Raw genomic sequence first — 15,431 nt, 5'->3', positions numbered from 1 at the left:
GGAGTAATTAATGCGACAGTTGCTTCAATCGTGAGTCTCAAATCGAGTAGGTTAGCTGGTAGTGGTGGCACATGCACTTGATTCTTTATAAACCCCAAAGAAAAAAATCGCACAGAGCCAGATCAGGTGAATATGGAGAATATGGTGAATATGGAGGCCGTGGCATAAAACCCTGTTTTGTGGTCCCTGGCGACTGATCCGGCGGTCAGGGAGAATTTCATTCTACCAATCATATACAGCATTATGCCAGTCAGGAGGCGCATGATCTTGTTACTAAATAAAGTTATGTGGTTCTTATTGCAGTTGAAAAGAGAGCTATAGTTAGTTATAGCATATCAAGATAATTCATTCCAGACATACTTGTTTCTGAGAAAAAGAATGGCGTGTAAACTTTCCGTCAGGATACGGCACAAAAAAATTCAGTTTTGGCCAGTCTCATTCATACTACAATATTTCATGAGGATTTTCTGATCCCCAGATATGCACATTTTGAATGTTTATTGAATATGACACGATGAAGAAAGTCTTCATCGTCATAGTGCATAATTTCATTTATAAAGCTGGCACACAAACCATAATCTGTAGACATAAGAACTTACATCTGTAATCAATATGGTTGCTGTTGTAAACATTTCCTTTAAACTTCCACACAGACATCACTGGAATTGCTAATTCACGGCTAGCCTTCCTAATGGATTTCTTAGGACTACGCGCAAAAGACTTTTTTACACGTTCAATATTGTATTCAGACACACTTGGTCATCCTGTATGCTTTCCTTTACAAATACAACCAGTAGTTTCAAATTGTTTACACCATCTAGGCATGTTACCGTCACTCAGGGGATCACAATGGAATGCATGTTGAACAGTAATAACAGATTCTCACTTTGCAAACTGCAAAACACAAAACACTTTCTGTTGAGGAATGCCATCTTTGCCAACAGTTTATGAACTTGCACACAGCTAAAACTGTTTAAGTTGCTCTTTCATTTAACGTATAATTAATCAATGTACATGAAACTTGAGAAATAATACAAACCCCAATATTCATTTTGAAACACTGTATTTTTGGGAAGAAGTTCTCTAAATAATTTTGTCATGAGAATACTTAACTCGGTCGAATTGACACATCCACAGATAATTACAGTACAAATTTACAAACACTGATCAATAATATGAAATTAAGAACAGGCAAAGAAATGGACAACGTGCGTCCATAACAGAATTTAGTGCAGAAGACCGACCAAAATTGATACTGGAAAGTGTTCCCTGAAAGTATTTCTATTTAACAACTAATTTTGGTTTACATAACCGTTCGGAAGGCTGTAAAAAAATCTCTATCAGTAATTTAAAGTATTCAAGACCAGGTAACTTTAGCCAGAGGTGATTAACCATATAGTTATCTAAACATGCAGTCATTACTTATAAATATATCTTTTCTTCTGTGTCTTCTACAAAAAGTATTACTTTCTTTCTAGGTATTCCCATATGAATATCAAAGAGCACTAAGGCAATTAGCAGAGGAGAAACAAACTGCAACTACACCAGCTAAAACTGATTCTATTTTGCCTGTTACTACAGTGTCAGCACCGATAAGAGATATTGAAGAAACTATTACTGATACAGCAGTTGAGAAAAAAAGACTGGAGAAAATTTTAGATAAACAAAGGTACAATCTTTTAATATCTTCTTTTAATCATCAGTCATTTAATATTTCAAATGAAAAAAAAAATTGTTTAATTTATCTGAGATCATGATTTTATTTCTGTTTTTTTATTATTATTATTATTTTCAAGTTTCATAAGCCAACTGATAGTATTTCATTTGTCGATCAGAGTAATTATATTCTACTTTTATTTTAATATTATTATTTACTTATGTTTTCAATCGCTATTTAATTTATTTTAAGTTGAAAAGTGTACTGTGTAAGCTTGTCTCATGCAAGATATATAATGATGTAATTACTTCAAGGCATTTTAACTACTAGAAATATAATAACTTTATAAAGGTTTCTAAATTATTATTGTGTAAGAATTAGGCAAAATTAATTTTTTTGATAGATTGAACCTTTTAAACACCCAATTAACACTCAATATATTGCTGTTAATAGTAATAATAATGTTATGAATCATTTTTTTTAAATACTCAATTTAAAAAAATAACCGATTGAGAACACCTGAAAAAAATGACACAAATCCTTGTAATATGTTCTGAACTGACACTTCCATTTCTATTCATTCTGAATATAGATCCGTGAAATCATTATTTTATATGGAAAACTCTTTAAGTCGGTGTCTTTAATTAGATCCTGCTACTCAGTAAAAAGGGGTAATTTAATCCTGTTAGTAGCAATGGTATGACTAGAATGGCAGTTACTTTAAAGCAAGATTAACTGTCACATATCAAATTAAAAATAAAATTCTGAACATATTATAGCACATTTAATAAATAATTACATATCTTCAATTTTTGTATTTTGTGTTTCTGTATTTCTTTTACTACAAAAAACATTCTAAAACAAATTATAAAACAAAAAACAGTCTGTGCAGTTTTATCTTAATTTAAAAACCAATATGGGTCGCTAAAGTTTGACTAGTAAATAAAATTTGACAAAGTAGTTTGATTAAATACAAATTGTGTCTTATTTTATTTTGAATAAATTCCATTATTTTGCATCAGAGAAAATTTTGGACTTATTACTACACGGTGCTTGGATATTATTAATGATAATATTTTGTTTATCATTATTAAAATCATTTTCTATTCATGTTTAATCAAAATGTTGTTACTTTAAAAAAAAGACAAAAGCATTAAGTTATATATAAAACTAAGCATTACCTCTTGAAATGAAAGCTAAAAGATTGTAAATGAATAATAGAATGTTAGAGAATATAAGAAATAACCATAAAATGCTGATTTGTAAGTTACTTTGTTGTTTTAATTATCAGCAAAAATTGTAAAGTACTGAAAATGATATTACAAAGTCAAAAAGATTCACAAATCTGTTATTATTTAATTCACACTCCACAACTGTAGGCTTATCCACAGTTATAGCTACCTACCCACAATTTTTTTTTATAATGAGAAATGAATTTTTTAGTATGTGAAACATACAAAGACTAAAATAGTATTTGAACATAGAACCTTCCACATGAAAGCCAGAGACTCCTACCCTTCTTGGATTGGGATATTATTATTATTATTGTTGTTGTTTTTATTATTATTTTAAGAATAATTTAGGATTGTAGATGTCATCCATTTTTTTAATAAAAAAATTTAATACAATAAAATATACTCAAACTCAAGTACCAAAAATATAGTATCATAGAAAAACAAAAAAATTGCATCATAATTATAATAAACTGATCCTGAATAATTTTAATGATTTATAATTTTCTATTTAGTTTATTACATAATACATAAATTACAATAAAATACAATTAAAGTAAACAGTATTGTGTCGTAAACAAACCTGAAGAGTTGATTAATGAGAATTCACTGACCAAATTTTAAACCATTTTTCCGATAAATTGTATACCCTGGTTTAGCTTGGCTAACTCGAATATATGCTTTAAAATATTTAAAGATTAATTAATATATACACCACCATATTGATGTGTAAAAGAATGCTGTAATTAAGAGTCAATAAACTCGCATAATCACATCCTCGGACTGCCTGCACCAAGATTAGGTACAGTCATTTTTTGTCTGATCCATGTGCTGAGAGCCAAACTATAACTTCTTTTTCTTTTAAGAAAAACTTATATTTGATAAGTTAATCAGTTCTTTCTAAAACTCTGTGAAAAAATTAAGGTTTATATAGGCTCGCAACAAATCTTGATGCTTGGTGCCATGGCAGTGACAGCTGCAATTCAAATCATTCTACTATCCTTTTAGCATAATATTTCATTCATTACCTAACAACAAATGGGCCTTTGTAAGATGTATTGTGGTGTTAGTGTAGGATTGCAGAACACAATTTTTTTGAAATTTTAATTACCTCAATGTATAGCTAATATTTTGAACATTATTACATTTTTTAATTTAATTTAAACTAATTAATTATCTGTCTCTCTCTCTCTCTCTCTCTCTCTCTCTATGTAAATTAAGTTATGTAAATTTAATTGACTCACTGAAAAATGTTTAATTAATATCCAACCATTTTCTGTAAAAAAAATGTTACGCATTTTTCAAAATGGTAAACATGACAAGAATTAATTGCTTAAGTGAAGCTGGGAATAGTACAATAGCAGGCCTACACATAAAATGACGTAACGTGCAGGTCAAATATAATTACTACCTTCATTGAGTGCTGGTGTTCCACTTTAATGTCTAACAGATATTCAAAAGTTAATGCAAGATAAAAATTAAAAATACTAAATAATGGAAATTGCAGCAGAAGCTAATTTTAAAATATTAGAACAAAATAAAATAATTTTAATTAAAGAGTGTGAATCCATTTAATTTGCAAGAAATATTAGAATTTCCAAGGTTACTGTTATCACAATCATTGTAATCATCACTGTCACTTTCACTATCTTGTAAAGAAATAATAAATCATATCTTTTGAAGTAGCCCATCATTTGAATCACTACACCATGATTTATTTGTAGTGTTAGAAAATAATGTGTATGATTCATCAGGGTACACTGTCGGCTTATTTTCGGATACTGAATACGCTTAAACCTTATGTCACGTCGTTCAGTGAGAACCTTCCTGTTATTTTCGGTTTTTTTCCTCCTGAAGCCCAATTTTTTTTTATATTATTCTCAAAGTTGCCTCTCTTTCTTAGTAACCAATGACATCTTTAAGCGATAATGTTATCTTTTTCACAATCAGCAGTTGATTATGAATTTCGTGAAATTCGTTTGTAGTCCATCTCACCATACACTGTCAAAGTCATCTAGTCCCGTCGCGGGCATTTCACGGGGTTTGTATTTTATTGGAGTAGAGAACAAAGTCTCCATCGAATTTTCGACTAATTTTTCTAACACTTTTTCTCTTTTCTCACTTGTTGGATTTTTTTTTTTTTAACCTTTGGGACTACCGTTAGGTATTACTTCAGAGGATGAGATGAATGATTTGTAGCATGTGTGAAAATGCCATCCCTAATTCGTAACCCCTAATGCCATCTGCAGGTTCTCCGGGTTTGAGTCCCTCTGGGATTCAAACCCAGAACCTGCAGATGAAAAGCCAAGACACTACCATCCGCTCCATGGAGCCCAATTCACTCTTTGGATTTGGAATCGCAAATCCCCACTCAGAACTGCTGTTCTTTTTTCATATTTTTTAATATGATCAGGTATTTATCTTTTTTCCAACTTCAAAAATCAATCACTTCTTGTTTCATAAACTGATAGTACTTATTATTTCCTGCACCTGCCGTATTAGTTTTTGGTTTTTACAATAGACTTGAATTCAATCAACTATAAAAGAATAAAAATACACAACCGATTATAAAATGTGATTACGTTTCTCAATCAAAACTCGAAAGAAAAGAAATGTAATTTGCACAAATGCTCTTAGAGGATCAATAAATACAGAATAAATACGTTATTGCAATGGTTCCCAAACGCTTCCGAATCATAGTGCCCTTTTTCAATTAAATTTTTTTTATGGTGCCCTACCCTAAGTAAAAGTATGACTACTTGTAAGTAAGAGATAAAAATAAATAAAGCTTGTGCATCTTCATTATTTTCTTACTTTATTAACATTAAATTAATAATTATAAATGTCTTGTTTCACCTATAAAGCTTTTACAATATGTCAAGACACCCCTGTGAAGAGGCTGTGGCTCCCCAAGGTGCTGCGGCACACAGTTTGGGAATCACTGGGTTATTGGATTATTTTCAAGTATTCAATAATGTAGGCTTATGGGTAATTATTTATTTTTATATTGGCCTGGCTGTATTTGAAATTTATGTGCACATAACAAAAAACATAGCTATTTTATTTCTTGATATGATTTTAAGAAAGGTAATTAACTCATTTTCATAGTTATAATATTTGGCTTGTTCGCATTTATCTTTACAATAAATAAAATCACAATAGATTATAAATTATGTTTATATATAGCAGACAATTATAATACTAGTTAATTTATCATTTAGCATTGTCTGTTGATGCAGTTATAATACTTGTTGAGAATAGGCCTACATTTTTTATAACATTTAAAAATATATCATAACATTTCTTTTTATGGCAAGATATTTAATCATTTATAAAGTATAAACAGCAGAATTAGAAAATATTTAAAAGTAATCCATAATACCATCCAGTAACATAAAATAATAAGTTGTATTTGCAAGAAAGCAGTTTGCTTTTGTGTGTGAAAACTAAATTAAATGTTTTCAGTTTGGATAACAGGCACCATGTTAGCCGTCATTCTCCAAGCTTCAAAATTCATTGCGGCAGCTATACCTTATTAAAACTTCACCTTTTCTATATTATTATTCTGTTACCATTTTTTTTTATAAAAGCCTGTAGAGATTAAACAGAATTACATATAAAAAAGTATCCATTTTCACATGTTTTCCTAGTAATGTCATTTCATCTTTCCATAACTTTGTTAAGAGATGATAATACAAAGCAAATGGTTTTAAATGAATTTAAGAATAGAATTTTACTTGCCATTGGTGTAATTAAACAAATCTAGTATAGATAAATAATTAGTTATCTAATTAGTTATCTAGTATAGGTAACATTTCTTATTTCAGTTATCGCTATTATGCCAAAAACTTTCAGTTAGGAAGTTTTTTGCACTAAATCATATATTTTAACAACAATATTATGATATATATATATATATATTTATATAATTGCAGTTGGCATTAGAATGATTTAAGAATCATGAAAGAAAGAAAGACTCCATTAAAACTCCCAAGATTGTTGGAAAAGAGTAAAGTCGCCTCATGTAATTGTAGCATACAAGACCTCGTATCTTATTGTGCATCACTGTGAATGAGGGTTAGTGCAGAGTACTTTTTATATATATTTTCTATTCTATCCATAGCTTTCTTTAAATAAAAAATTACACCTTTAAATAACAGCACAGAAAAAAAAGTTTTAATATAGTATAAAACTTACGGTTCATAAGATATAGTTCAGAGGTATTAAGTCTTGCATTTTCTTTGTGGCACCCACTCTAATCAAATTAATTCAATTTAATTCCAGCGATTCGTTTTCTTGTTATTATAAAAAGGGGAAACTCAAAAAAATGACATATACTTTTTTTATATTAAATTAAATTACTGGTAATTTTAATTCCTAAAGTGTTTATCTTGCATCGGACAAGCCTTAATTTTAGGCTTGCTTAGGATTAAAATATAAGTAAATAACTTTATTGGTTAAATTATGTTCTTTTGTCTTTCTACCCTTTTTTGTAAGATTAAAGCTTTCGTGTTATTTATTTCAGTGAAAGGTGTGTGTGAATTTGTTGGTTTTTTTATATTGACTTTTATGTTAGTATTGTTACTATTTTTTTTCTTTCTTCCTTTATTAGATCTATCTTATAATTATTTTTTTATTGCAGCTTTGCAGTCATCTTTAATTTCTTGTTATTATCCTTTTTTTAATTGTCTAATCCACTGAAAACTATATTATATTCGTTCATCCTATCGATTGGCTTATCACTCATTTTTCCAACATTCTTTAACTTTTTTTTGTTTTGCTTAATCGGTTAAAAAAATTGTTGCTTGTTTAATGAAACCACTTAATTCTGGTTCATATTAATTAATTTATTTGTCAGTCTTCAGTTTGTTAACCTCTTTTACTTGTTTGTTGGTTCCATTATGTTTTTTTGATCATTTCTCTTGTCAGTGTGATATCAGTGTATAATGTGTGGCTCCTTTCTTTTCATTATATCAGTAGATGCTACATTATTTTCTTAATTGCTTGGCTAAAGTTTAATCAATCGATCATGATCTCAACTTGTCTTGTATGAGTTTTCAAAATTTGACATTTCTATTTGTTTTCAGTTAATCTTCCCCTAAACAAAATTGTTTTATACATCCTTAATATTTTATAATCGCATCCTTTACTCCTGAATTATATGAGTGATGAAAGTAGTCAGTCCAATTATACTTTGGCAGTCTCTTTTATTCTCAGATCAACTAATCCTGAAATAATCATTAATTGTATGTACTCTTGTCACTTAAGTACATTAATATTGATAGCGTTCAAATCAAACTAAATTTTTAATAATATATATACCAGAATCTTGCAAACCTCAACAGCTAATTTTACTTTTTTATCTTTTGGCTTTCATTTCATAACAATAATTTGTTTAGTTGTAATAAATTCTTTCTCCCTAGTTCTTTGTAACTACTTTGAGTAATTAACAAATTATTAATTTTTCTTGGTAATTAGTAGTTTTCTTTATTGTGTAAAAGATTTATTTAAGTATTTTTTCAAATTTATATTCATATTACTCGCTCTTCTACATTAAAGATCTAATTTTGATTTTAGAATTTTTTTTAATCATATTTTTGTCGACTAGTAATTTTTATTATTCCCTGTTCAATGTATAGGATAAATCAACTTTGCATAGCTAAATATTTTTTACGGGAATATATGCTCATACTTAAATTGAAGATAAAATTTCCTATTTAAATGAAGTCAATATAATAATAATAATCTTTTGTTTAATACTGTGAATTTCTGTTAATTTATTTTTCATTATTTAAATTAATTAGTTATTTTTTGAAATTTTAGTTATTTATATTTATTTGTTTACATTAAATAACTGTTGTATGTTAAGATACCAGGGAGTGTAATTTGAATGTCTTTCAATCCTCTAGGCACTAGAATTAAAGGATAAAGAAAAGCTATACAATAAAATGGACACAAAAAGTGAGTTAGCATAAGAATTTTAACAAATGCGTATGATTTGTATCCCCAACATTAGCATTCCATGAAATGTAAAGAATGTAGAACTTTGAGTCACATGCCTGTAAAATATTAAGTAAAATCGTCTATCTCTAAATAAAAAGAAAATAGGGAAAACTTACAGGAAGTCGCCTTTAGATAAAACTGAGGAAACTATTCTTGGGCTGTATGTCATATTGGAAAATCTTTGCGATTAAATAAAGGGATTGCGATAGCTTTCATGGATATCGCTTTTTAAACATCAAAAGCTTTTGGCGATGATATGAATACCATACTTAAAATGTTTAGAAGTGTTAAAGTAGATTTCAGAGATTGAAGAATTATTCTATAGCTATATAGAAATCAGAAACCTTTCGTATTTTGAAAGGCATAAGAAAAGGATGTGGATTGTCACCCTTATTGTTTAACTTATATATCTAATTGGGTATGAAAGAATTTATGGAAATCAGCAGGAATGGAATAAAGATAAGCGGCGAGTACTACTAAATCGTTTGATTTTTCCATGCCTTAATGGGTAATAATAAAGTAGAACTACTAGACAGCTTACTCAATATTAACATTATTTTAGTGAGTAAGTAGTAAAAATAAATAGAAGAGAAACAAAAATTCTGAAGCGTATGAGAGGGAAAACACAGAGCTAAGGTTCGGTTAGAAGGAGAAAACTAACACAAATTACTACATTTAAGTACCTGGGAAGTAATATTTCATCGGATGAAAGATGCTTTGTAGATGTTTAAAGGAGAGTAGCACAGGCTAAAGAAGCTTTGTACAGAAAGACAAGTTTACTAATGTTGATGTGGTATTGCGCTTATAACAAGGAAACACCTAGTGAAAAGTTTAATTTGGAATATTTTTATATACGCCTTAGAGACATGGACTATAAGAAAAACAGAAAAAAATAAAACTTAAAAGTTTCAAGATGTGGTCTTGTAGAAAAATTTTTAAGGTTTCTCAAGCAGAGTGAAAAATGAGAAGGTACTAAGAAGAGTAGATGTAATAAGAAAATTACTAGCGATAGTAGCAGAAGAAGAAATATAATAGGTCACTTACTTTTGACATTACAGCGGGTTTACTGTGTCGGTAGAGGGTTATTGAGGGAAGAAAGGTAAGAGGACCTAGAAAAGGGTTCATGGATGAAGTGAAGGAAGAAAATATTACAAGAATTTAAGAAGCTGGTTTTAAATAACAAACTATAAGGTCCACCGATCTTTGGGTTGAGGAAAAAACAAATAGTCTTATTTATTATTTTTTTAAAGGTTTCTTTCATCACTGTCTTTTTCACTATCTGACTATGGCACTTCTAAGATATGGAAGTAAGTGTATTTCATCTAGTTACATTTTTGTTCACGTGTAATATTTAGCACATACATGTAATAATTAGTTCTAAAATGCTTTCATCATATAAAGAAACTTGTTTCATTTGTTCAGCACGTGTTCCTTGTCGCTTGAATTTGTAGTTATTTATTTTTATAGTTATTATATAGCCCGTAAATGAATTTCAATAATCGTAAACATTCAAAAATTCAAACAAGATTTTTCCCTCTCATTTGTTAAGATTTTTGAGTCTTTATTATTGATTAATTTTTTTTTTTCATTTTAATACAAAATTAAAATAGCCCCTTCTTAACTAAGATGTGCTGTCAAAAAGTTCTTAGACTTAGCTTAAAAGTTCTTTTCTTGATTTTCTGCAATTTATGATTTATTTCCAATTCTCCTTATACATTTATTCCAGTTTAATTTTACATCCAAAACCCTTTCGTTACATATACTTACTGTAAATTATTTAATCATTAAATTAGTATGTACAATCATTCTACTTTTTAAAAATAATTTGATAAAATTAACTTACCTGCATATTATGCTTTTCACTTTTGATCGACTTTTTTGTGATAAAGGTTATTTCTTTTAGATCATTGGTGAAAGTTCAGGATTGAAGATTTTCATAAAAATATTTAAATTCATTACTTTGTTTCTCAAAGAATTTCCAAAGTTTATTCCATAGAACCTTAATAAGAGAATATTAAAATATAACATTTAATGAGATGATGTAGAAACATTGATTTCATATTTTTATTTTTTCCTGATGCCACACATTTGTTGTGAATATTTCATTCCTATATGAGACTGTGATGTAGTTTACTCTTTTAATGTTAGATTTCTTAATTTTTATATTTTATAAATTAATTTTGTATGCATGTATGAGTTAATGTGCATACTGTATGCATTAATTTTTTTGTAGTGGATATCATGCATCTTAATATCAAACAAATTAATATAAATATATTAAATAATTTACAACTCATCATTTTAATGCTTTAATTATGAAAACTTTTTCCTTATTTATTTATTAAGTCAATTTATAAAAGAGGTGATGCAATATTGGTGCAACATTTCTTTTATATAATGTATTAATGAGAACTGAAAAAAAATATATATATACATATATTTTGAATAAAATTTATATAATTGTATGTAAATAAAATGTGAGCTTAGTTAGGGGGAAAATTGTGTGCTTCCACAAAAAATTCTTCACAGGTGCGATACGAAAACTGCATTCGGTGACTGGACTTTCGAAATTTTTGGCCGAAGAAAATCAAGTGTCACAGTTACGGTACTTAGTTGAAAAAACCTCTGTAAGTATGGTAATAAATAATGAAATAATAGATTATTTATCTTCACTTTTGTTTAATCACTGGAATTAATTATTTATGAAAAGAATCTACTATGAAACTCTTAGAATTACTGATAGTATATTCATAAAAAGGGAAAAAATTGTAATTAAATTGTTTTTTAGTTCATTCAATTATTACTCTACATTTCTATAGACTTTACTATCAATGTTCTTGTAATCTTTTATTTTCTTATTAAACATTATGGTAAGTTATATTGTTTTCATAGATGTTTATTTATTCTTTCTCCAGAAACTAGTAGGCCTGTATCCAGTACAGCTGTCATTGTTATTTCTGTTCTATGATAATAAATTATTTTTGTAGCATGTGAAGAAATCCAAACCTGATGGGAATTTAAACAGAGAACCTTCCTTCAACATGAAAGGCAGAGAGACACATCACCACTCTGCCACAGAGGTTGGTTGTGTGATATTCAGAAACCTCCAAAATATCATTTAAATGATTCAGTTGGAAATTATATATTGTTTCTATAAAACAATGCTAGAAAAACTTTCTTTGTCCAAAAAGTTGCCAAAAAACAGATATAAAAAAAAATATTTTCCCCTTTTTGCCTTCCACAGCTCTTAGATTGTTTTGATTCCTGCATTAGTCTTAGATTGTAGTAAAATTATTTATATGTTATTTCCATATACTTTACTCAGTTGAATGTAACTTTTCATGCAAAGCTGATATTTGCTCTTTTTTCAGCTTATTGTTGAATTAAGGGATCATACTTAAGATTTTGCCCTGGTCTCTGGTATTAATGGAAGAACTCAGAAATAAAATCAGGAGAATTTTTTATTTGATTTTTAATATTAGAGAATTTTTCATTCATAAAATTATACTGGAATTTATTTCTCATTTAATTTTTAGATACATTTAGAGATTAGATCGTTTTCAGATTATGAAATCATCTGTGACTGATCATTTTATCTTTTAAGAACTTAACTCAAATTGGCAGGACCATTTTAATAATTTCCAAAATAAATCGATTAATTAATAATTATTTTTTTATTACTAAATCAAACTGTTAACCATAATTTAATCCTGAAATTAAAGATTTATCATACTTAGTACTTTTTTGTGCTTTGCTATATGATATCAAATTGGCAGAATTAGAATGGCACTTATCAAAACCCAATTTTTGTAAGAAACAGAATTTTTTTTTAACTGAAAATTTACCGTGTAATTTTTTTCATCATTGCAAGTTTATTTTTTTTTAAGCAGAGGGTCCACTGAAATCTCAACAAAATAGCAAGACTGCTTAGTTTAACTCAAGTTAATGCATGTATTGAGATCTAACTTGGCCCTTAATTCACCATTTTAAAAGTCATGTCTTAGCAGATCTCAGTTTGTCAAATAAAAATGGCAAATTTCTTTACAAGGTAATTTTAATAATTGTAGTTTAACTTAAGACATACGAGGTGCGACAATAAAATAATGAGACTGATGTGAAAAAAAATGTTGCTTACCGTTTTAGTCATGTTTAGTGTTGTCTCCTTCAAAGTAGTTCCCCTCTGATTGCATACACTTATTCCAGCGCTTCTGCCATTGATGGTAACATTTCTGTAACTCATCTTCTGTAATATCCTCCAAGACCCTCATCACAGCTTTTTGGACATCTTGTGTTGTTTGAAAATGGTGTCCCTTGACCGCCATTTTGACTCTTGGAAATAGAAAAAAGTCGCACGGAGCGATATCTGGTGAATAAGGTGGCTGTGGTAGTACTGAAATTTGTTTTGAGGTTAAAAATTGCTGTACTGACAGAGCAGTATGGGATGGCGCATTATCGTGATGCAGAATCCAATTATCAGCAATGTTGGCACGGACACGAAGAACTCGTTTACGAAGTCTTTCTAAAATTTCTTTGTAGAAGTATTGGTTAACTGTTTGTCCAGGAGGCACCCACTCTTTATGAACAATTCCCTTGGAATCGAAGAAGCACACAAGCATGCATTTCACTTTTGACTTTGACATGCTAGCTTTTTTTGGTCTGGGTGATCCCTTTGAGCACCGTTGCGAACTTTGGCGTTTTGTCTCTGGATCGTATTGAAAAAACCAACCTTCATCACCAGTGATAACACGGCTCAACAAATCTGGATTGATTTCCGTTTGCTCTAACAGATCGGCTGCCACATTTTTCTGTGTTTCTCGCTGTTGTGTGAGATTTTTGGGGACCAGTTTTGCACAAATCTTTCTCATACCAAGATCTTCAGTTAATATTAAACAAACCGTTTCTCGATCGATGTTGAGTTCTTCTGCAATCATTTTCACGGATAATCTTCGATCAGAACGTACGATTTCACGCACTCTGGTCAAGTTGACATCTGTCCCTGGTCAAGTTGACATCTGTCCATGAGGTTGATGATCATCCACTGCGGTCTTCATCTTCAACATTCGTTCTGCCTTCACTAAAAATTTTATGCCACCGAAAAACTTGAGCTCTTGACATAACCTCCTCTCCAAAAGCCTTCTGAAGCTTACTATAAGTTGTCGCGTTTTCACCCGATTTAACGCAAAAAGAAAAGGCATATCATTACGCAATATTTTGCGGTTTCATTTCTGTAACGAAAGACACAAACACCTGTTCGCTTATTACACCACAACTCACGACTGAGCAGTTGCATCAATGTGCCGCTTGGACTAGAAGTAGCTTATAGACCAAGGTCAAAGATTGTGTGCCTACGTAAGCTGCAGGGTTGCCACATCTTGCAAAGAAAAATCAGTCTCGTTACTTTATTATCGCACCTCATACAGTGCAGTACAAGTAGGGCTGTAACCCTAACATCCAAAAAAACCTCCTGTCACAGATTGTTTTTTACCCTCCTTGTAAAAAGTCCCACTGAATTGTATGACATGTTTTGCGAGGAGGGGGTGTCAGTAAACGGGTATATTTTTATTTTGTCCAAATATCTCAAAAGCTATGCGTTCTATTGCAAACATCATTCTATACAAAATTAAATTTCTATCAAAATGATCCTACACAGTTTTTTTTGTTAAAGTCAATGGTTGCAGAGATAAATTCATCAAATTTCCACATTTGTAAATATTACTCAAAGTACCTTCAAATCAGCTCAATTTAGGTGGATGTTTATTCTTAGCTATTTTTCAGCAACTACTTATGCATTATAAGAAGGTACTTGTTTTTTGAGAGATACATGTATGTATGTTTATTCGTACTACCTAATTGTTCCATATGAGAAACAGGTAAAAACAAAAAATTACATTCAATAAAATAAAAAAAAAACAACGTACAATTTAAATCACAACCAAAATTTATAATTAAACCACAGTATGTGCAGTACATTCAGTTATGGGATTATGTGTCATTTAAGCAATTAACTCATCAGGATTGTCGATATCCTCAGTAGGGCCCCTTCCTCTTCAAGGAAATAATCTTTGAGATCACGATCCTCTTCAGAAAGATCTCTTATGCTGCAGCCATACCCTGCACAGTTTGTGCACATGGTTGAGTACTGCAAACCAATCTTTAATAGGTTGTTGGGTGGAGCACGGGTGATCAACAGAACCAAAGATCAGTGTCATCACCAATTATTACTACTTCAATTCTTTTTTCTGACTCTGTAATAGCTGTAGAAACTATTATTGTGTCAGCATCTACGGTTGTCTGGAGAAATTCCTGTAAGTTTCAACCTGCTTCCTATAAGTGTCTCGTCAGTAAAGAATCAATTATATCTTGTTTTTATTATTTGCAGGGAATTCTCATTTTACACTATCCATTGTAAAAGCTGGTTTGGGTTCTTACAAACAGTGTTATTAAGAATTGTAACAGTCACATAGCACTCTTATAACAGTAGAGAGAAACTTAATATATAGTGAAAATTCAATGAAATTTTTACCACCTTCATATCTCCA

The 15,431-nt window shown here is 29.8% G+C and overlaps 1 protein-coding gene across 2 annotated transcripts in view; it reads left to right on the top strand.

The window, feature by feature from the left end:
• The window catches only part of LOC142331019 (uncharacterized), a 316,345-nt gene that overhangs the window by 251,325 nt on the left and 49,589 nt on the right, over window positions 1-15,431 (top strand). Inside the window, exons 32-33 of one of the 2 annotated variants that reach the window (XM_075376588.1) lie at window positions 1,479-1,669; window positions 11,422-11,519. In XM_075376588.1, the coding sequence (XP_075232703.1) occupies window positions 1,479-1,669; window positions 11,422-11,509 (279 nt within the window). In that variant the 3' untranslated portion in view covers window positions 11,510-11,519. The remainder of the gene's footprint in view (window positions 1-1,478; window positions 1,670-11,421; window positions 11,520-15,431) is intronic. The other variant, XM_075376587.1, reaches the window with a different exon arrangement.

Source organism: Lycorma delicatula, chromosome 10 (genome assembly GCF_047948215.1).
Source record: "Lycorma delicatula isolate Av1 chromosome 10, ASM4794821v1, whole genome shotgun sequence".
Lineage (NCBI taxonomy): Eukaryota > Metazoa > Arthropoda > Insecta > Hemiptera > Fulgoridae > Lycorma > Lycorma delicatula.
This window is presented reverse-complemented; position numbering and strand designations above follow the sequence as displayed.